This window comes from Equus caballus, chromosome 19, assembly GCF_041296265.1.
Source record: "Equus caballus isolate H_3958 breed thoroughbred chromosome 19, TB-T2T, whole genome shotgun sequence".
Taxonomy (NCBI): Eukaryota; Metazoa; Chordata; class Mammalia; order Perissodactyla; family Equidae; genus Equus; species Equus caballus.
In genome coordinates, this window is record NC_091702.1 from 32,763,393 (window position 1) to 32,784,724 (window position 21,332).

Below are 21,332 nucleotides of genomic sequence, written 5' to 3' on the forward strand. Positions count from 1 at the left end.
GGTGACGCAGGTGGCCACGCCCCCGCGCTTACGTCACCGGCCCGGTTCCCTCTCCCGGGAGCGGCGGCGGACGCGCGGCTCCCACCCCCTCCCCTCTCGCGGGTTCTCCCCTCCCCGGTGGCGGCCGCGGCCTGACCCTCTGCAAGGCGATGGCCCGGGCCCCGAGCGCGGGCTAGTGTGCCTGGGTGCCCGGTCATGGGCTGTATCGGCTCCCGGAGCCCGGCGGGTCAGGGTAAGAGGCGGAGGCCGCGCACGGGTTGGGGAGTCGGGCTGCGGCTGCCCGGTGCGCGGGCCGCGGTTGGGGGGGGACTTGAGGAGGGGGCCGGTGTCGGGAGAGGGAGGAGCCTGCAGCGGGGAGGCGGGCCAGGCAAGAGAAGGGAGCGGGCCTGAGCGGGGAGGGGGCTGAACCGACTCGGGTTCGCTCCCCTGGCCTGCCTGCTTCTGGGCTTTGCAGGGGAGACTCGTGGTCTTTCCGTCTGGATTCCTACCGTTGAGGGTGGCAGGGAGGGGCTAGTCAACCCTCCCCAGCTCATGGCGACTGGCGTTGCACGCCCACACACACTCACCTCCCTCTGCCTACACCTTTCCTCTCACTGTCCTGGGAGTGGCCCTATGCTGGGAACCTGCCTCTCCCAGCTGTGTCCCAACCCCCTTAAGGAGGTAGCCTGCAAACGCTGGCCAAGCACCCTATGGAGTTTTTAACGAAAACTTACTCTCCCCTTCAGAGTCACTAGGTTGATGAAGGGGACTGAGGTCCCATTTGGGGCACCTGTGAGTACCTGATCGCCTCTCACCTCTGACAGCTGTTTTAGTTTCCTTCCCCCACTCCCAACAACAAAATCACCCTGCCCTGTAGAAGGGAACAGGAGCCCACAGGGAGGCCATCAGGGCTTCCTTCTCACAACTGCTGACCTCTGCTTGGGCCTTGGTTTCCATGGATGGTGGTACACCTTGGGGCCTGGCCTGAGTCCTGTGCATCTGAGGTTGGCCAGCCTGCTTTACTCCAATGTCATGGATTTCTCCAAGCCCAAGGCTAGGCAGGAACTTGTGATATTGAGGGCTGGGTTTGGAATGGGTCCTGGGCTTTTAGGGCAGGTGGTCAGTCACACAGGCCTTGGTGTGGTTGGTACTTGAGGTTCTTTGGAGCTAAGTCTCTACCTGACGTTTGTCTTTCCTTGGGTTCCCATGAGGAATTCTGGGATTTGTAGTCCTAAATTAACCTCATGGCTTTCAAAGCTGAGAAGCAGTAGGCTGGTCTGATCGCTCTTGCCCTACTAATGCTTGAAGTTTAGGAAGTCATTCCTTATGGTAGTCAGGGGAGAGTTTGGCTGACCTCAGGACTGGCCTTGAGAGCCCTAATTAGGTACTAGCTGGGGACCAGGGATGGCCTGTAACCTTGTGTCTTCCTTCTGGTTGGTAGCGTTTCTGGGGACCACCAGCTGGCTGAGGCTCAGGGACAGAGACGGCTGCTCCAGCTAAAGGTCAGTTGTGTACATTGCCTCTTGGCACTGTCTAGGGGATGGGCCTCAGCTCCCTGAGCTCCAGAGAGCTTGGCTGGGCCCCTGGCGCTCCCACCTCCTCAAAGCCATGAGGCAGGAGTGTTCTCCTTATGTGACTAGGCACAGGTTCCAAGTGGGGAGGGGACTGGCTCAGCATCCGGAGCCAAAATAGGAATAGAACTGGGAGCCGAGCCTGGAGCAGTTCTGGGCTTTTGGTTCTCCGCATCAACACAGCCAGCATGCCTATGATTTCTGTGCTGGGCAAAATGTTTCTGTGGCAGCGTGAAGGGCCTGGAGGACGATGGACTTGTCAGACAAGTCGCAGAGGTGAGACCAGGGACTGTAGATGTGATCTGGGAGGTGATGGGGAGCTGAGGAACAAGGTGCTCAGGTGGCAAGAGGAAAATTACTCTGGCTTAGATGTTGAGAACCAGGCTGAAACAGGAACAAATAGGCTGGAGTCGGACAGGGCGTCAGGGAAAAAGCCTTAGGGGACTGGGGCAAAAGTCAGAAAAAACCATGGGTTTGTCAGAAAAGAAGAGTGAAGAGCTGTGTACCAGTTGAGGTTGGCAAGAGGAAAGAACTAAGAGAAGGAAGGCAGGAACCTGCAAAGGGTCCAAGGTGGTGGTTGGGAGGGGTCGGTGATGTGGTGGAAGAATGTGGTGTGCTTTCCAAGAGGAATAGGTAGGCAGAGAAACCGGAGAAGATTTGGAATTTATCAAAGTTTAGATTTCAAACCTAGGGTTTTGATGGCAAAATACATCCAAAGGAGGAAGGTGGCCCCTGGCTACCACAAAATGGCCCCAGGGCCCTGACGATCAGGGCTGGGGGATAGGGGCTTTCAGAGTTGTGGAGAGCACCAGGTGGTTGCAGATATTCTGGGAGGTGGGAGAGGAGGTGAGGAGAAATCATAGGGCAACAACGGATGAAAATGGGGATCTTGGCAGAAGTGGGAGCCTAGCTGAACAGCCTTTCCCCAACCCCTCAGTGGCCTCGGACCCCGCGTGGGCTGTGGAGTGGATCGAACTTCCTCGGGGCCTCTCTCTATCTTCCTTGGGATCTGCTCGGACCCTCCGAGGCTGGAGCCGGTCCTCTCGCCCTTCCTCCGTGGACAGCCAGGACTTGCCAGAGGTGCTGGGCCCCCAGTGTTGGTAGGGGGAAGGGGGACCGCATTCACATGAAGAGGATCTCTATCCCCCACCCCCGCCTTGCCAGCCTGCTTCTGGCTCCCTTTTCCTGCGAGCGGAGGCGCTATCCGGCCGGGCCCGCAAGGCCGCCCCCGCCACCGGTCTGCTCTGCTCGGCGCGGTGCCAGCGGGCGGGCTTGCTCGCGCCTTCGACGCTGACGTCAGCGCCTCCCAGGCCGTATCCCGGGAGACCCTGTTGCATGGTGATGGGTTGCCAAGGAGACATACACCTTTTCTCTGGGCCTGGGCCGCAGCTGCGCGGAGCACCCGTACGGATGGCTTCGTCGGCTGCGGGGAGTGAGGGGAGGGAGGGAAAGCGAGCCAGGAAACACCCAGCAGGTGCTCCTCCCCCCAGTCCTGGCCAGAAGCTACCGGCACCACCCTGGGGGCCCTGTCAGCCAGGTACTGAAAGCGGAGGGACAGAGGGTGGGCCTGAGCTCAAGGGGCATGCGGAGCCCTTCTGAGGGTGGGAATGTGATGGAGGAGAGCTAGGCAATGCTGGGGAGGGGGCGTGTGCCTCTGACTTCATTCATTCACAGGGAGAAACGTTTGCCGGGGCTTGCCAGGGAGCACTGAGCCAGGTGCAGGGTGGAGGTAGGAACCCAAGTGAATCAGACTCAGGCCCTGCCCTCCTGAGATCCCTCAGGAGAGATGCAAGGGCAGTGCTGGGGTGGGGGTGGGGGCTGGAAGAAGACAGAGGAAACTGGACTGAAAAGATAATAGGAGGTGGCGCTTGAGTCAGGCCTTAAATGGTAGGGAGCATTTTGTCAGGCCAGGATGGCATTCTTAGCCCAGGGGAAGCTGGGTTCCTTGGCCTGGAGGCAGGAGGGCTGCTTTCTGACAGAGGAGGTGGAGAAGTGGGGTTTTACTGGGCAGATGAGATCAATGGTGGATTCCAAGCAGGCCTGACCGGAGGCAGGGGCCTCGCAGAGTGGATTCCTTCAGTCCCTGCCTATGAAGCTTGCACTTCATTGGACACTAGAGAGCCCAGAAAAGATTTTAAATAGGGACGTGTTGTGACCAGTTGCGCTCCAGGAAAATTGTTTACATTTATACCTTGCCTCATTCATTTAGCTTATGTATTTTGAGAGATTATTCTCTTCTAGGAACTGTGCTAAACACTGTGCAGTAGTGACCAAAAGAGACCAAATTCCTCAAAGAGCTAAAGACCCATGAGGGGGACCAACAAGAAATAAGGAAACATGAAATAGACCTCATTACACCCGTGGAGGTTGTTGGTAGGGAATGGTGACTTGTTACAGACTATAGAGGGAGGTTGGACAACTGGTAGGGTAGCCAGGAAGGCTCCTCTGAGGGAGCGATATTTCAGGCAAGACTCAAAAGATGAGAAAGAGCCAGCCAGCTGTGGGAAGAGGGCCGGGGAACACTTATACACACAACATTCTAGGCTGAGAAAATAGCGTGGAATTTGAAGAGCTTAGGGGACCACCAGATGTGCTAATCTGGGCACTGAGGGCTTGAGAAGGGCAGTGGCAGTGGGAGCAGAAAGGATGAGAGTCATATTAGAGGCACTTAAGAGATGGAATCATTAGGTCTTAACAACAGATATGGCTAAGCCAAGCTGAGGGGAGTGTTGGTGGTAATGCTGAGGTTTGGAGCCAGGCTGAACGGGAGAATAATGGGGTGATACAAAGTAAAGAAGTCCAGAAGCAGGGCCAGATATGGGGAGGTATTGGGTTTGGTTTTGGTCAGGCTGAATTTCTGGTCCTGGTAGCCTCTAGAAACAGCTAGAAGGTGGGTCTGAAGACTAAGAGGAGAAGGACAAAGGGGAGAGGACCTGGAGGAAATCCTGATGCCATACCCTTCTCCCTTCCTCTTCTCCCTTCTCAAAGCCTGAGCTCCCTGGTTCTTTACTTCCTGACCTGCCTCCTTCTCCTCCAGAAGCTGGGGAGGTGGAGGGTTAGCTGCAATTCTGCTCCTTTGGGCCTGCCCAAGTCTCCATTGCTTCCCGGGAGGACACAGTTTGCTTGTCCTGGCTTCTTACCCTCTTTTATATCCCAAAAGCCACTGGGACATATGTCCTGCCATCTGCCATATCCCCCGTCTAGCTCCCATATCCCCTTGCTGCCTTGGGTGGGGTATGGGCATGTAGGGGAGCACTCCTCTCAGAGGGGCACTCACCTGCTGATGCTGTCACCCCAGGTGAATGTTGGAGACACAGTCGCGATGCTGCCCAAGTCCCGGAGAGCCCTAACTATCCAGGAGATCGCTGCGCTGGCCAGATCTTCCCTGCATGGTGTGTACCCCCTCTCATGCCTCTGGCCATTTGGTCCTTTCTTCTCCCTTTCGCACATGCCCTTGGGGACTATATCCTGTGAGCTCTTGCTGGGATCTCCCTTTTCCTCCCTTTCTCACATAAATCCCAGCTCCCTCCTCCCATGCAAAGGCACCTGTGGACCCTAACTATCATCACCCTTCCACTTCCCTCCCAGATGCTCCCTGGCCTGTGCCCTCACCAGGCTTCCTCACTCTGCCCCATCTCCAGGTATTTCCCAGGTGGTGAAGGACCACGTGACCAAGCCCACCGCCATGGCCCAGGGCCGAGTGGCTCACCTCATTGAGTGGAAGGGCTGGAGCAAGCCCAGCGACTCGCCTGCTGCCCTGGAGTCTGCCTTTTCCTCCTATTCGGACCTCAGTGAGGGTGAACAAGAGGCTCGCTTTGCAGCCGGTGGGTGGCAGAAAGGGGATCAGCCACACATTTGTTGTAGGGATGCTCTCTCTCATCTCCTCAGGCCTGATGTGGGGGTTGGAGTCTTTCCACACCCCTGTGTCTACCCTCTCCTGTCTCTAAGCTGAACCCTAGTCTTAGCTCATCTTCTCTGCTAATAAATTCTGTGTCCTCCCCAACAGGAGTGGCTGAGCAATTTGCCATTGCAGAAGCCAAGCTCCGGGCATGGTCTTCAGTGGATGGTGAGGACTCCACCGATGAATCCTATGATGAGGACTTTGCTGGGGGAACTGACTCAGGTGAGGGGACATCCCACGCTAGTGCTGCCAGCTGGGGTGGAACCGCCTGATAGACAGTGATTCAGAGCTCAGCCTTTGGAAGGTGGGAGGCGAGGGGCAGACTCTTTCCGGGCAGTCCTTGACATTCTAGGGGCAGGAGGACTGTCCACGCTCATGGATGGGCAATCAGCAGTTGGAAATGGGGCAGTTCCTTTCCCACAGGTGCTGAGCCTTCTCTGCCTGTCTGTGCAGTTGGGCTTTGCAGATCTCAAAAAAAAAAAAATGCCCAGACACCTCACTGACACCTTTTGTGCAGCCAGGCCTTGTCTCTGGGAGGGTGTGCTGTGCCTTGCCTTTCCTTCTCGAGGCTGCCTGCTGGCTGGCTAGGGCAGCACTCATGAACTGCAGTGCAGCAGCACAGGGCCTCAGAGGGCTGTGGCCCCAGGCAAACAGGAAGGCGTGCTGGGCCTGGACCGCCCGCAGGGCCGCTGGCTCCAGCTCAGCATCCTCGCATTCCAGTGAGACTTGCCTGTGGGCCTTTCCCTGGGCCAGTGCCTGCTGAGGGTACCCTGCAGGGCTGTGCAGCTGTGCACGGCCCTCCTTTCATCTTCCATTCTCCGGACCACATGGCTGACTTTCTCTGCAGCTTCTGGGCTCAAGCCTCACAGGCCACCATCCCCCCCACCTCTTTACCTTTGAAGCTTGCCTCCACCCGCCCCTGCCCCTCCAGCTAATTAACAAGTTCTCCAAAGTGGGCAATACATTAAAGCAGATTGGAGACTGCTGCTGTAGTCCAGAGGGGACTGATTTGGATGCTCGAGGCCAAGATGGGGCCCTGAACCACAAGTGTTTTTGTCTGATTGAGTTCCAGGCCTGCTTAGACCACTGGTATAATGATAATTAACATTTATCCCAGGCCACTATTAGCCCATGTGGCTAATTTAAAAAAGGCACCGCTTTCTCTGGTGGGCACAGCCCCATGCCAGGGCATGCGGCTCGGTGAGCAGAATGTGGGCTGAATTTCAGCTCTTACATGCTGCCTGGGACAGGCTCCCCTTGTGCAGTGAACAACCTGCACCACCATGTGTGGTATCCCTGCATTTATTGCTTCCTTACTGTGTGCCAGACTCTGTTCTCTCAACAACCCCATAAGGTAAGTATAATAGAATCCCCAGTTCACCATTAAGAAAAGTGAGGCACTGAGTGGTTAAGTTGCTCAAAGTTACACAGCTCCTACCCACCATCCCGAGCTTAGCTGAAGGTGGAGCGGGAAGAATGTGGCTTCCAGGTTAGCCAACTGAAATGGGGCTAGCAGGGCTGTTTTCTTTTTCTCCCCCTGCAGACATGGCTGGGCAGCTGCCCCTGGGGCCTCACCTCCAGGACCTCTTCACCGGCCACCGATTCTCCCGGCCTCTGCGCCAGGGCTCTGTGGAGCCTGAGAGCGACTGCTCGCAGACCGTGTCCCCAGAGACCCTGTGCTCTAGTCTGTGCAGCCTGGAGGATGGGTTGCTGGGCTCCCCGGCCCGCCTGGCCTCCCAGCTGCTGGGCGAAGAGCTGCTCCTCGCCAAACTGCCCCCCAGCCGGGAAAGTGCCTTCCGCAGCCTGGGCCCACTGGAGGCCCAGGACTCGCTCTACAACTCGCCCCTCACGGAGTCCTGCCTTTCTCCCGCCGAGGAGGAGCCAGCCCCCTGCAAGGACTGCCAGTCGCTCTGCCTGCCACCAGTGGGCAGTTGGGAACGGCAGCGGCAAGCCTCTGACGTAGCTTCTTCTGGGGTGGTGTCCTTAGACGAGGATGAGGCAGAGCCGGAGGAACAGTGACCCAAATCATGCCTGGTGATGGCATGCGTCCCCTGGCTGCTGCTGGGGGCAGAACCTCATGTCCACGTGTGGGCATGAGGCTTCCAGCAGAGCTCCAAAGCCTGGAGGGCTCCTGGGAGCACTCACTCCTCCGTTGTGTGTTTTGCATGAAAGTGTTCGGAGAGGAGGCAGGGCCAGGCTGGGGGCGCATGTCCTGCCCCCACCCCTGGGGTTTGCCGGGAGTTGCCCGGGGCCTCTGGGGCATGGCTGCAGCTGTGGCAGACAGTGATGTTCATGTTCTCAAATCAAAAACGCCACATACACATTTCCTCCTCAGATGATGTGAAGCCCTAAGGGGGCGGTTTTGCCTGGGCTGCGTGGGACAGAGTGGAGGGAGCCCGCCCCCGCCATGCCTCTCTCCCCTCTGCTTCTCTCCTCACTCCCGAGTCCATGTGCAGTGCTTGACAGAATCACTCCCACGCGGGGCGAGGCGGGCTGGGTGTCACCCTCCTGGAGCCTGTGGCTTGAACCGTCCCCAAGGGCCCCTCGCCCGGCTGGGCTCGTGCTGTGCTTCACCTCTCCATCATCTCTAAATCTTCTTCTTTTTCCGTAAGAAAGAGGGGTTTTGGTCTGTTCTTTCAGTCGGATCTTCTCTGGGAGGCATTAGAATGATGAAAGCATGGACCCTCTACCCTTTTCCTGGACCCTGTGATGGGGTCTGGGCCCTTCCCAGTTCCTTGTAGGATGTGTGGGCAGGGTCCTCGTGGCTCCCAGCACACCAGACTGCTCCATTCACCCAGAGTTCTCTTTAGGGTGGAGTTGGAAGGGGTGGCTCTGCTTGCTAGAGCTGCGACTTCGATGTTCTTCCAGAGAGGGCCACAAGGGGGCCACAGGGGTGGCCGGGCAGTTGTCTGCTGATGCCTAAGCTGGGCAGGAATTGTGCCAATGAGTGACAGTCATGAGGGAGTGTCTCTCCTTGGGGAGGAAGGAGGGTTAGTGCCTTTCTTGGCTGAATGAAAGGCCAAAGCCACTGTACTGAGGGCCTCTGCCCTAGCTAGTGTGGATGACCAGCAGTGGAGGCCTCTAGAGCCTGCATTCCACGGACAGCAGGCACTGGAGTTTTATGGCCGTGAGGGGGGGTAGCTGCAGAATTCGGAACCTTGTAGGCTTTGGCAGGTAAGAGGGCCCAAGGTAAGAACAAGAGCCGATGGGCACAGGCATTCTATATATAAGTGGCTCATTAGGTGTTTATTTTGTTCTATTTAAGAATTTGTTTTATTAAATTAATATAAAAATCTTTGTAAATCTCTATATACATCTGGTCATTGGAGGTTCCAGTATAAACCCATCTTAGTTCTACCCTTTTCTCCTCCAAGGGGGAACAAGGTCAAGGGTCAAGTGATCCCACCCGCATTCTGCCAGGGCAGTGCTGATCTTCCTGCCCTTGGAACGCTTGCTGCAGGTGGGTGTTGGGTGAGATTCCAGGTAGGATGAACTGGGAGAAGCTGGCACCCAGGTGTGGAAGGGGGGCTGGGGCTCCAGCCTTCAGCTGCAGCTGCCTCCTGCTTTCCCACGGCAGAAGGAATAGGGAGCTGCAGGATCTGGGCTGAGGGCCACAGCCACCGCCATCCCAGGCCACCCATTGAGGGGTTCACTGGCACTTGTCATCACTGTCAGAAGGGCTGCCCTCCCGGGGGAGGCCGTGGTGGGAGCGGGTCCCCCAGAGTGCATGCACCTCAGTGGTCTCTGTGTCGCTGCTGCTGGTGGCACTGTCACGGAAGCTGGCGAGGGGTGGCCGGACTTTCACGCCCTGTGCTGTGACAGAGCCCTCGATAGCCTTCCGGAGCTGCAAAGGTGAGAGGGTCAGATGTGTGGACTCAGAGGTCCCCGCTCAGACTCCTCCCTGTCACTTTCCCAGTGAGCTGGACATAAGCCTCCACGCCTTTTTCAAAGTGGAAGTGGCTCTGACGGTCACTATCATCTCACCTCCTTCAGGGTGACAATTCCAATGAGTCTGCCAATACTGGTGACATAAGCATGGTCCACTCCCAGCAGTGAGAAGATGGTGTGAGTCTGTGGGGCGGGGAGAAAATACATTGGACTTAACGCACGAGGGGACAGCTCTAAGTTACAGGCCAGTGGGGGCCCAAGACAAGGTGTGAGAAGAGAAAAGGGGCATCACAGGTGGTGGGGAGCGGGGGCAGGACCACGAGAGGGAAAAGAAGAATGAGAATGCTTCTGCAGCCAGGCCTCAGAAACTTGACAGTGGGAATCTTTACGTTGCTTATGTTAATGGAGAAATGGACAGAGGAAGGATTCTTCATTCCAAGTTAGAAAGGAGGATGGAAGAGAATAACTGAATATGACATCTAATAGTTGGCCAGGCACTGGGCTAGGGCCTTCTTACATTAGCATTGAACATCAGAACCATCCTGGGAAGGTAGCATAATACCCATTCTATAGGAGAGGCAGCATGAGGCTCAGTGGTAAGTGACTTGCTTGAAGTCACCAGTAAGAAGTGGCCTAGCAGTCCCAGGCCACTTTCATCACACTACACAAGGAGGCAGCACAGCCCCAGTCGTCCTATGCAGACATCGATTAGTCTTGGTATATCCAAGAGGGAGGGTCCGCACCCTGACTTAGGGGTACTGGCCCTGAATCTTGTGCCTCTCACCCTACCTTTGTGGCTGACACATGCTCCCCATTGGCCCTCAGCTGGCTGGCCAGTTAAGATAACCCGTCACCCTGGCTCCAACACCCCAGTCTTAGCCTGAAGCCGTCGACATCTCTCACGTAGTTGGCCTTTTCTGGGGCCCAAGTAGCATCCCAGGTCCTGTTGAGACGGAGCTTGTGGTGCTGGGGGACAACAGTCACCCCCCCCCCCCCCGGGTTTTTCTTGCTTTGGGCCCTCCCCCAAGCTTTCCAATGGAATCACCAAGGGGGCAGAAATTGTCAGCCAGTTCCCCTTGTGCTCTAAGTGGATTTTCTTGGGCCAGATGTTTTGAAAAGCACTCTACTGACTCAGCAGTTCCTGGAATTTTTGGCCCATCATCTATTGCACTGTTTTGAGTTTACTTATAAGCCTCTTGGCTTCATGTTTGAATCAAATTGGGTATTTTTAACCCAGATTCTTGACACCAGTTATTCAGAATTCATTGTGATTATCTTAACACTTTTAAAATGTTTTCTTACACAGTCGCTAAATTCTTTAGGAAAGGACTTCCAGAACTTTCCTAACTTTCTCCATCTAAGGCATGACAGTACTTTAAAAGGAGCTAGAAGTTCAGTCTTAGAATAAGCTTTTCTGTGCTCCTTCAATACCTGTGCCATAACTGTCATGTGGTTAGCACGTTCCTCCTCATATCTAACTTGAATCCTGCATGCAGCCAGTTATCTTTCCTCTCCTCCTCTGACTTCAGAGGGAAAACATCTTTATTTTAAGATTTCCTATTTTCATAATCCCTTAGCCTTGTCTTCTTATGGTTTAATAATCTCTCTCATCTTCTCCCAAGGATCCTATTTAATTTTCTTTTTCTCCACAGTCCTAATTAGAGTGAGCGTCCGGTAGACTATATACCTTTTAGGTTTGCAAACCCCTTGTCCCAGGCAGTCAGCAAGCCTTACCGATCTACTTCCTGAACATCCTGGCCATTCTTCCCGACTCACTCACATCCTCACCAGGATGGGCCACAACATCCTAACGGGTTCTGCTTTCCACCTCCCTTCCCTCCATCTTGGTTCTACCCATCCTATGAGCTTTGAGTTAGAGCCCAGACTCCCCAAAATGGTCCATAAGACCCTCCCCAAACCAACCCTGGGCCTGTCTTTTCAGCCTCAGCTTATGCCAGGCACCCCAGCTTCCAGCATAATCACTCATTCTTTTCTGAAAACATCCATTTCTTCCACACTTCAGCCCTTTCCTCCTTACACCACCTTTTAAAGTCCCCTATTGTTCACCTCTCAGTGTAAGTAGTAGCAGCAGCAGTAATTCCTAACATATATTGAATACTTACTATGTGCCAGGCACTGTTCTAAGTGCTTCTAGAGAAGTATCAACTTTTTTAATCCTCAGAAAACCCTATGAGGGTAGGTACTATGATCCCCATTTCACAGATAAGGAAAGTGAAGCATAGAGAGGTTAAGAAATTTGCCAAGGTTACACAGCTAGGTAACTCATGGCAGAGTGAGATCTGGGTTCAGCCACTCTGGCCTCCTGCTGGCACTCTAGGCCCCCCAATCTCCCCCACTCCCACTGCTTCTCTGTAGGTGGCTTCTGAATGAATGAGGTACTCAGCTGGTAGTCTCCACTTGCGCAGGTTCCTGAATAGTCTCCAATGTATTCTCCCTCCGCTCTGAGTGTTCCTCTCCTGAACTTAATTGGGCTACTACTTATTGATTCCTCAGGCCTGCAAAGACATTCTGAAGTCTAATCTTTTAGGTTCTTATCGCTTCCAGTTCTTTGTACTTTTGTTAGTCAGTTCCTCAAAGGCTTCTTCTCTTCCTCTGATTTTTAAGTTTGTAACAAACACCTACTTTGTTCTTTCTCATTTTAATTTAATTAGACACCAGGGAGCCCACTGGAGGGCCTGTACTTCTTTGGCTTGGGAACAGTGAATTGAAAGGGAGAGGGACCATGTGGCCTTCTGAAAGAATCCTGGGATTGGGGCCAGGAAGTCTGGGCTCTGGGCCTGACCCTGCTATGCTGACTTGGGCAAGTGCCCTCCTCCCTGCCTCAGTTTCCCCATGTGTTAAAATGGTTAAATGCACAGGCTTTTGAGTCAGGTCATCTTGGAGTTCAGGCCTGATTCTGCTACTTACCAGCTGTGTGACGTTGGACAACTTGCTTAACCTGTCTGAATGTCAGGGTCCTCATCTATAAAAACTGAAATAGCATAATATCTATCTTACGGTGTGGTTGTGAGGATTAAATTAACCATGTAAAGAGCTGAGCCCAGTGCCTGGCACACAGCAGACACTAACAAGACATCAGCATTATCATCATCATCATCATTATGCGATATTTGAGACTAAGAAAAATGATAGAAAAGCTTTAGAGGTCTTAGGAAGAAAGGCTTTAAATATAAGCCAAACGTATTCTTCTCAGGCCTCTCTCCTTTTTATCTTGCAACTACACTGCAGTTCCCCACTCGCTTTGATCCAAGGGCTTTACCCAAAGGCTTCTAAGTTCCTTTATTACCTTTTGCTTTTTTGTGTGTCTTTTGTCTCCTGTCCTTCCTGCCCCGGCCCCTGCTTGTCCGTGCTAGGCTGGCCTTTAGGCACAGCTGGCGTCTAAGCTAGCCGCCCAAGCTGCAGACCTTGGGAGTGTCCCCCACTGCCACCAGCCCCACCTCCATGCTCAGAGGCTTGCACATTAAATCTGTCAACAACTTAGCTAAAACACCCCTGGGTTTCTGCCCTAGCAGCCTGCCGGGTGTGCCTACACACCCTGCCTTCCCATAGAAGCCTGCAGGTGCCCAGTGATGCCCCGGCCCCATCCTGGGGAGCCCTTGAGGCCATCCTCCACAGAGAACTCCGCCCTCCTTTAGTGTCGGCCTCACCCACCACCAACCTGTCTGTGCTCAAATTTTCTCTACATCTCTGCAGGCCGCTTTGCCCTTCTGCTGAGCCATCTTCCTGTGTCCCTACCCGTTTTCCTTCGGCCCACATTAAGTCAGACTTTCTGGGGTCTGACATTCCAAGCCCCCAACTGGGCATTTCTCATCTTTGTTTATCTCTTCGCTGCAGTGTCTCCACCCCTACTTGGATGTTGGTTAGCTTGTTTATTAGATTTTCTTCTCCTGCCTGTTTCTCACCCATGTTTTTCCGCGTGGATGTATCAGCCTTGTTGGGCGCTGGCAGCCTCCTGCCTAGCTCTGACCCTAGCCTGGCCTTCTGGCTTCCACCCATCTCAAGCCTTGTCTTTGTTGCTGCTTTGGTCCAGAGTTCCCTGGGGGCAAGGCTGAGCAGAGGAAAAATGATGCCTGGCTCCACTGCAGGCAGGAAGAGGCTACGGGGCCCTGGCTCCCGGCCTCCCATCGTTTGAAGCAATGTGTTTGAAAAACATCACGGCACACAGCCCATTGTCTGCTGTCGCTTTTTCCCCACTGGCCTGAGTCTAAACTTGTGGGAGGACCTAGATCCCCACCCTGTACTCCCAATAGCCTAGGCCAGCCCCAGGCTGCTGGCCCTACCTTGTGCAAAGAGGTCCGCTCCACCAGCTGGAAGGGGGCAGGGTCAATTTTGCAGTCACTGAAGTTGACAGGTTCATCTAGTTGCTGCTCCTCCCACTCCAGAATCTAGGGGACAAGACTAGGAAGATTAGGGAGAAGGTGCCAATAGCTGCTCTCACCTCCCTACAAGCTGGCCTGCCTTTTTCCTACCCCAGTGTCCCTCCCATGGGGACAGCAGCCAATTTGATGACTGAACACACCCAGGAAGAAACAAGGTCCAGAGTCCAGTCACAACTTACCTCCTGAGGGGTCATCTCGCCTTCCAGGTCCGAGGTGCTCTAGGAGAGAGGGAGCAAGGTTGGCAGCTAGGTGTTGGGGGGAGGTTGGTGTATCCTCCCGGCTCAGGGGAGGTTTACTCTGCCTAGACCTTGGCCCTCCCTGCCTAGTGCTCCTGGGCTGCTGGAAGAAAGGGAGCACTTACCGTCAGGGAGATTCGGACCCGCTTCAGCTTGCGCTTGTCACATGATCCCAACTTCTCCAACTTCGTTAGAGTCAAACCAGAGAGAAGAGGAGTTGATGTTATAGGGGGGAGGGAGGCGAGGGGGAGCGGTGGAGCGCAGGAGGAAGGGCACACTGCAGGGACAGAACTGACATCTAGGAGGGCAGAAGGGCAGGCAGAATGGAGGCAGGCATGCAGGGTTAATGGGGAGGTTGTCGCAGTGTCAGAGAGACAGCTGGAAAGAAAGAGCCGATGGAGAGGCTCCAAGCACTCACCTTGGAAGCAGCCTCAGGGGGTGGACTGCCACAGAACAGGCTCCTGAGGGTGATGCCTGCCGGCTCTATGTTCCCTGTGTTCCCAAACACAAGGCCCGGGGTGGCAATGTCATCTTTGAAGGGGGGAAAGGGCCAGGAGAGGGGAGGAGGCCAAGGGGAGAGGCGTCCTGGTTCTACCCCTGGCTCATGTGGGCAGCTTTTAGCTGGGGTGTGCTCCAGCACAAAGGCTGGAGAGGGATCTTGTGGACTCACGGGCCGGGCTCCGGCTCTGTTGGAGGACGGAGGGGAGCTGCTAGCAGGAGATGGGCTCACCTGTGGGACTCTCCCCGAGGTTCATGGTGTTGCTGGATCCCCTCTTGAGAGCAGGCTTCAGGGGCTTGTGAGTCTCCCCGTGGGCTGCAGGGAAGCCTGAGTCCTCTGTGTTCACCTGCCCAGGTAAGAAGGGGCTGGTGAGACTGTGGCCCCAGATGACCTCTAGGTTGCCCTCCCAATCAGTCTACGCTATGACATTTAGGAAGTTTGTGTGGCAACGGGGCTTTTTCACTCACCTGGAAGTGGACAGAGGTCTCAGGGCTGGGGGGACTCTCCTGATCAGATGGTGGAGAGATCTGGGCAGCTCGACGCTCCTGCATGTACTGCCGCCGGCGGGCTGGACTCAGCTGGGCCCCCAGCAATGCCACCACCTGCGAGCGCTCGATGGAGCCCAGAAGGATCATGGACTCTGGATAGAGCAGGTGGGAGGACTCAGGAGCCAGGGGTGAGGCCCTCCCACCCCACCCCATGGCCTTCTCTCACATCCAGATGGGGCCTTGGACACAGGCCACACACCAGAGGGAAACCCCTGGCTGGCAAATGCTGACCCATTCCCTTTGGAACCGAGGAGACTGGTCTTAAGCCCCTGTCCCTGCCCCCTTCCTAAGCAACAACCCTGGGAGATGGTCCTAGCACCTGGGCCCCCTCCTGATCTCACCAGGGGACTCCACTAGAGCCAACATGCGGCCCTTGGTCCTGTGTAGTGCCAACCGCAGGTCCCGGAACGTGCAGTTGAGGGCGATGTGGGGAACATCTCGCACCATGATGTCCTCCACTCGCAACCGGTACTGCCTGGCAGCAGAGAGAGGCACTTGGTTTGGTCAGGATGGGGAAGGTAGCCCAGAGCATTACCATCCCAGGGCCATAAGGAAGGTCTCAGAGTCCACGGGGACAAGGGTTAAGGGCCAAGGAGTACTCCCTGCCCTCATTCTGATCAGGCAGAGCCAGCCACAGCTCTCCCAGCTTGTGGACAAGGGCAGCTCTGGCCAGGAGGGAGCAAGGTGGCTGGTCTTCCAGCTTCACTGGCTGAGGATCTTGCTGGAGGTGGGGATGAGGGGGTCCTAGGACACCTTTGACCCCTCACCCGTACCCCTCTTGTTACCCAGCCCTCCGTACTGGTGGCGGCCCCAGCCCAGCTCAGGCAGATAGGGCAGTTTCTTGATTCGGATGATGCTGTCGTAGAGTGAGGGCTGTAGGCTCTGGGCAACAGCATTGGCCAGGATAACGGCGATCATGACGGGCAAGATGTGGGCGATCTGGCCTGTGAGCTCGAACACGATCACGGCCGTAGACACTGTGTGTGTCACTGCTCCTGACAGCGCAGCTGCCCCTGGGGACAGTCACTCTCAGTCTCCCTAGGGTGCCCAGGCCCCAGATGACCCTCCCCACCGGGGGACAGTCCTGTGGGGGGCCCTCGGGGCCTCTCCAGTGCAGTCCTGGGGATTGGACTTCTGCATCTGAGGGAAGCCTGGTTTCTGCCAGCAGGGGGCACCAGAGGCTCAGACTCTTGGGTCCCGCCAGGGGTCTTCCCAGACAGACTGGCACTTGGAGCACTCACCCACCACTGCATAGCCCCCTGGCACAATCCTGTAGGTGCTGCTGTCCGTGTGAATCCCATCTGGGAACCAGGCAGCCATGCTTTCGCCCACCAGACGCCCAAATGCTGCTCCTTCAGGGAGGGGGGTGGGAAGAGAAACTGGTAGTGGAGGGGGAGGGCGGGGGCGCTAGGAAAAGAGAGGGTCAGAGGGTAGGGGAGGGGCCAGTGGGTCATTCAGTGCAGGGGACATCCCTGCAGGGGTGGGGTTTGGGGCTGGGGCTGGACCAAAACCCGCTCCCAGGCAGAGTGGGGATGGCCAGGGGGTGGCGAGAGGGTAGGAAGGCTGCAGGCTGGGAGAAGAGGCAGCTGAGGACTCACCAATGACAAAGACAGGCATGAAGGCCCCACAGGGCACTGGGATGGTGGTGGCTAGTGCAGACATCCAGAACTGCAGGCAGGAGGTGGTTCAAACAGGTGGAGGCGCCACCCGGCCCCAGGCTGCCCCCAGCTCCACCCCAAGGAGTCTATCTTATCAGTCAGGCTCCTCTGTCCCAGCTATCCCAGAATCCCCCAGGTGAAGGGAAGGAGAAGGACTCTAGAATTACATGGCGTGGGTTCAAATCTTTGCTCTGCCATCTAGCTGTGTGACTTCGGGCCAATTACTTAACCTCTTTTTTTTATTTTTTGAGGAAGATTAGCCCCGAGCTAACATCTACCCCCAGTCCTCCTCTTTTTGCTGAGGAAGACTGGCCCTGAGCTAATATCCATGCCCATCTTCTTCTACTTTATATGTGGGACGGCTACTACAGTGTGGCTTGACAAGCGGTGTGTAGGTCTGTGCTCAGGATCTGAGCTGGTGAACCCCGGGCCGCCGAAACAGAATGTGCGAATTTAACCGCTGTGCCACCGGGCCAGTCCCCTTACTTAACCTCTTTTGAGCCTCGACTTCCCATCTTTCAAACAGGGAGACTACTAGTACCTTTCTCATAGCTCTGTGGTGAGGCTTAAAGGAGTTCAGGTATGGAGAGTGCTTGGAACAGTGCCTGGCACCTAGTAAGCCGATGTCAACGTTAGCTCTACACGTGTAAGGAGCCCCACCTTCATGAGAATAAAGATGACCAGCGTGAGGAAGACGTTAGCACGTGGTGGGCTCCAGGCCTGTGAGGTTCCGGGAGGCTCCAGATCCTCCACCAGGCCCTGGCGGACCCACGTCCGGTTGTCAAACAGGGTGACCAGTGTCTCCTTCTGTGAGAGCTATAGGTGAACAGGGTGCCTCAGGCTGGGGAACAGATAGGACGAAGGAAAGGGGCCCAGGGGAAAGCCGGGGGAACAAGGGATCCCACAGTCATACTGGGGCTGCTGACTTTAGAAGGGACGATTCCCAAGGGAAAGCACAAGTTCCTGTCCTGCCTGGGGTTACCTGTCCGGCCATGAACTGTCCAAAGCCAGGAGGGAAGGTCAGAGTGGAGATGAGCAGGGTCACCAGAGCCGGGAAGAGCAGGCGTCTAGAGATGCAGGTTTCAGAGCATCAAACATGGGTGTGCACCTACTCCGACTGGTGACAGGGTTGAGGTCACAGCAGAACCTGGGCTCTTACATGCAAGCACGCAGTTCTGAGAGAAGCTCCCCTTTGCTCTTCGTGATATCATGGCCCAAGGGTGATGGCCATGTGGGGTTATTATGAGCCTGAATGCCTTTCTATTGGCTCCTGACTCCCTAAGTGGGTAGCAGTGACAGAAAGCCCACCCCCAGCCCTCTCTTGGACACCTCTGAGCTGCGACTCCTTCCCCTGCCCTCAGAAGCCCCCACTAGGGTGCATCGGGTGAGAGTGGGGAGAATTTTCTGCCTCTGTTTCTCTGTGGTGACTCAGAGTGAAGGTCAGTGTTAGGGAAGCTGGGCTCACTCATGAAGCTGACCAAGGGTGCCACAGGGAGCAGGTTCAGTTGGCTGTCCTTTCCCTGAAGGACAGCAGTCCCAACAGAAGTCACGTCTCAGGCCTCCCCACTCCCAAGTCCTCAGGGTCACAACTGAGAGAGCTGTGCCCCAGAGATGAAAAAATCCCTCCCATCTCCATGCTTCATGGGAGAGAAACTGAGGCGCAAATATTCTCCAGGGTGCACTGCTCTCTGGGCCAGGCCGAGGGCCTAAGGCAGCCTCAGTCTTTGATCCAAAATACCCTCTGCCACTCACTAAAAATTCAAAAGTGCCCATTTTCAGGCAATTCATAAAAAGCCAAAATGTTCAATCAGCCTGGAAAACACGACGGGGTGATTTTCTCAACTGAGTGCCTGTTTTTTGACTGGGCCATTATTTGCCATCTCACCTGTCACTGCCCCCACCTCCCCACTGGGACCCTCACATGACCCCAAGCAGCCTAGAGAGGAGCCCGGAAGCAACTCACTTCTTCATGAGGAAGCGGTTGATGGTTTTCTGCTTCCGCATCACCTGGACAATCTTCCGGTTCAGGTAGACGAAGAGTGCTCCCCCGAAGCCACTGGCAATCCTGGAGAGGGAAGAAGCCCCAGAGTACAAGGAGGTCTTCCCTCTCTTCCCTCTTCCTCTCTGACACACCAAACTCCCTCAGCTCCTCACCCAATGACAGCAAAGGCCGGCAGCTCCTGGAGGTCAAAGGGGAAGTCAAGCCGGAATCGGGTTTTGAAGAGAGCCGTAATGGTCTCTGAAAGGAAGGCACAATAGCAGAGGGAGGCAGGGGTAGTGCCGAGGGCCCCCACCCGAGTCATCTCAGGGGCTCCCCTCATTCCCCAGGTCCCCCCCACCTTCATCACGGTTCCAGACTGCCAAGACCCGGAAGATGAAGGCACTGAAGGTGGCAGCAAAGAAGCCCCGCCAGTAATTCCGCACAGCAAAGAAGGTGGAGGTGACTTCAATGCTGAACAGGACGCCTGCGAGGGGGCAGGGGAGAGCGCCACTTGAGGCCTGGGCCTGGTCTAGGGATGCAGGCCCAGATGAGAGGGGCAAAGGAGAGAAGGCCAAGGGCAGGACTGGGGGGCTGGACGGACTGCCGACCTCCAATAGGTGCTGCAAAGCAGCAGCCCACTCCCACGGCACAGGCAGCAGCCAGCATCTCTGTGTTCCGGGATTCATTCTGGCAGGAGCAGTGGAAAGGAGAGTCAGCACGGGCTCAGCAGCCCACTCCTCCCCTCTGCCTTCCCCCAGGGGCCGCTTTACCTCATAGATGCCTCCGAAGAGGGAGAGGAACTTGCTGAGCAGGGCAGCACACATACTTGCGATATGCACAAAAGGGCCCTGCGGGGTGGGGGCAGGCGGTGAGTGGGGAAGGGCACACCCTGACCTTGGCCTGGCTTCTTCCCCCGCTGGGAGGGACTCCTCCACTCCCCAACCGGCAGTTACCTCTTTGCCGAGGGGCATCCCACTGCCCAGGGCACAGGTCAGCCCAATGACCTTAGCTACAAAGGTCTTGAGGGTGAGGTATTCCTTCAGCACCACTCCCCGCAAGATGGTCTTCATCTCAGGGATGCCAGACCCTGGAGAGGGTACAGTCCCAGGAGAGTCATCCGATGTGCCCGTTTCAGGAGGTCCCATCTCCGCCCTCCCCTGCTCTCCTATCTTACCAACAGCCTGCGGAGCCAGGATCTGTGTGAATCCAGCTGAGAAAGTGATGAGGACGATGGGGTAAGTGACCCAGGCCAGGTACTGGAGCAAGAGGCTGGTGTTCAAGCCCCGGGACATCCACTGCTGAGCTGTGGGGAGAGGACATGCCGCTGGACCCCTGATGTGCACACCCAGTCCCCGCCTGGCCACTGGGACATACGGATATGACAAGCTGTCCCAGGGCATACTGCACAGAGCCTGGGTTCAAGGAGTAGGGAGGGAGCCCTGGAGGGCATTCATCGGGACAAAGATCACCATAGGTAAGAGAGTCAGATGGAGAGGCAGGCAAGTTGTGGCCTAGGCGAGCGGCAGTGAACACGCCTGAAGATGGGGCAGTCAGGCTGGCCGGGCAAAGCGGTCAGTGGCCAAGTAGCCAAGATGCTTGGACAGGTGTGGCATGGAGGAAGCAGGTTGGTTCTTCCCAGCCCTCCCCCTGCCAGCCCTTGTCCTCACCCTGCAGACAGGCAGCGATGGCATAGTCCATGGCCCAGCTGACCAGCGCCATGAGAAGCCCCAGCAGGACCAGGAAGATCCAGTCTTCACCAACCCTGGACACTAGGAACTTATGGCAGTGTACGGAACAGACTGGGAGTGGGGAAGGGAAGAATGAGCAGGCTGGCACGAAAGTACTCCTACCCCTGTCCCCCCCACTCCCCAAAGGGCAGCTCTAATGGCCTCTGTCCCCCTCAGCACAGCATAGCCAGGTCCCCTGCCCCAACCCAGGTCTCACAGCGGCATCGGGTGCAACGGCTCTGTCTGTATTCCAGGAGCTCGGGGGGAGTCCGAGGGGAAGGTGGACCCCTCCAGGGCTCGGGCCCTCCCAGGCGGATCCGAGCAGCTTCCTCTTTGGCAAAGGCCCCAAGCTCCTGAGTGTACCGGCCATACATCTGAGCAATAGGGAAGGTGGGGGTTAGCAGATGTGGGCTGAGTGGCGATGTAGGGAGGGCTCCAGGGGCCTCAACTCCCCTTCTCCCAGCCCCCACATTATATACCCTCTCCTGAACCCACAGTACCCATTTTGGCTTGGGGTGTGGGAACAATGCACATTGCAGACTGTGGGGGCTGTCCTGGCCAGAGTGATGGAGACAGCCAAGGTACAGGCACACAGCTCTGGGGGTGGCAGAATAATCAGTCCTCTTCTCATAGGCCTGGGGGGGGGGATCACTGAGGAGGAGTGGGAGGGAAGTCCCAGAGGAGGAAAGGATGGAAAAACCTAAGGCAGTCTGAGAGTGGGAGGAGGGAAGGTCAGAGAAGAAGGGATGGTCAAGGGCATATGGGTAACAATAAGGGCCTCACGGAGCTGGGGGCAGCTGAGTTAGGCCTAGGAGCAGGCGGGGCCCCAATCCTTATCACGTTCCTGCTGGGCCTCTGGCCTGTGACCGACTCAGCTGTACCCCTCCCACCCACCCTAATCCCCTTGTCCCCATTCTCCACCCCCACCCTCCACCAGCCTGCCA

The 21,332-nt window shown here is 56.1% G+C and overlaps 2 protein-coding genes across 10 annotated transcripts in view; one reads left to right on the forward strand and one right to left on the reverse strand.

Annotated features, from left to right (window-relative positions):
• On the forward strand, window positions 1-8,760 carry FAM131A (family with sequence similarity 131 member A). 8 transcript variants are annotated; one of them, XM_023623429.2, is made up of 7 exons: window positions 1-232; window positions 1,421-1,481; window positions 2,488-2,630; window positions 4,849-4,942; window positions 5,192-5,374; window positions 5,557-5,673; window positions 6,995-8,760. In XM_023623429.2, the coding sequence occupies exons 4-7, from the start codon at window positions 4,873-4,875 to the stop codon at window positions 7,468-7,470; spliced, it is 846 nt and encodes a 281-aa protein (XP_023479197.1). In that variant the 5' UTR covers window positions 1-232; window positions 1,421-1,481; window positions 2,488-2,630; window positions 4,849-4,872; the 3' UTR covers window positions 7,471-8,760. The 8 variants fall into 8 exon arrangements, with proteins under 8 accessions (XP_023479197.1, XP_023479195.2, XP_070099515.1 ...); XM_070243414.1 differs by having other exon boundaries at window positions 31-232; window positions 1,421-1,826; XM_070243416.1 differs by having other exon boundaries at window positions 36-232; window positions 2,488-3,279.
• The window catches only part of CLCN2 (chloride voltage-gated channel 2), a 14,852-nt gene continuing 2,189 nt past the window's right edge, over window positions 8,670-21,332 (reverse strand). Inside the window, exons 2-24 of one of the 2 annotated variants that reach the window (XM_005601853.4) lie at window positions 20,606-20,762; window positions 20,329-20,460; window positions 19,836-19,964; window positions 19,615-19,748; window positions 19,432-19,509; window positions 19,270-19,348; window positions 19,020-19,145; window positions 18,835-18,919; window positions 18,644-18,745; window positions 17,663-17,747; window positions 17,341-17,496; window positions 16,621-16,690; window positions 16,264-16,374; window positions 15,822-16,035; window positions 15,364-15,497; window positions 14,942-15,114; window positions 14,706-14,820; window positions 14,394-14,467; window positions 14,101-14,160; window positions 13,919-13,957; window positions 13,641-13,745; window positions 9,436-9,522; window positions 8,670-9,295 (exon numbers count right to left, since the gene is read on the reverse strand). In XM_005601853.4, coding sequence (XP_005601910.3) covers window positions 9,101-9,295; window positions 9,436-9,522; window positions 13,641-13,745; window positions 13,919-13,957; window positions 14,101-14,160; window positions 14,394-14,467; window positions 14,706-14,820; window positions 14,942-15,114; window positions 15,364-15,497; window positions 15,822-16,035; window positions 16,264-16,374; window positions 16,621-16,690; window positions 17,341-17,496; window positions 17,663-17,747; window positions 18,644-18,745; window positions 18,835-18,919; window positions 19,020-19,145; window positions 19,270-19,348; window positions 19,432-19,509; window positions 19,615-19,748; window positions 19,836-19,964; window positions 20,329-20,460; window positions 20,606-20,762 — 2,640 coding nt within the window. In that variant the 3' untranslated portion in view covers window positions 8,670-9,100. The remainder of the gene's footprint in view (window positions 9,296-9,435; window positions 9,523-13,640; window positions 13,746-13,918; window positions 13,958-14,100; window positions 14,161-14,393; window positions 14,468-14,705; window positions 14,821-14,941; window positions 15,115-15,363; window positions 15,498-15,821; window positions 16,036-16,263; window positions 16,375-16,620; window positions 16,691-17,340; window positions 17,497-17,662; window positions 17,748-18,643; window positions 18,746-18,834; window positions 18,920-19,019; window positions 19,146-19,269; window positions 19,349-19,431; window positions 19,510-19,614; window positions 19,749-19,835; window positions 19,965-20,328; window positions 20,461-20,605; window positions 20,763-21,332) is intronic. The other variant, XM_023623424.2, reaches the window with a different exon arrangement.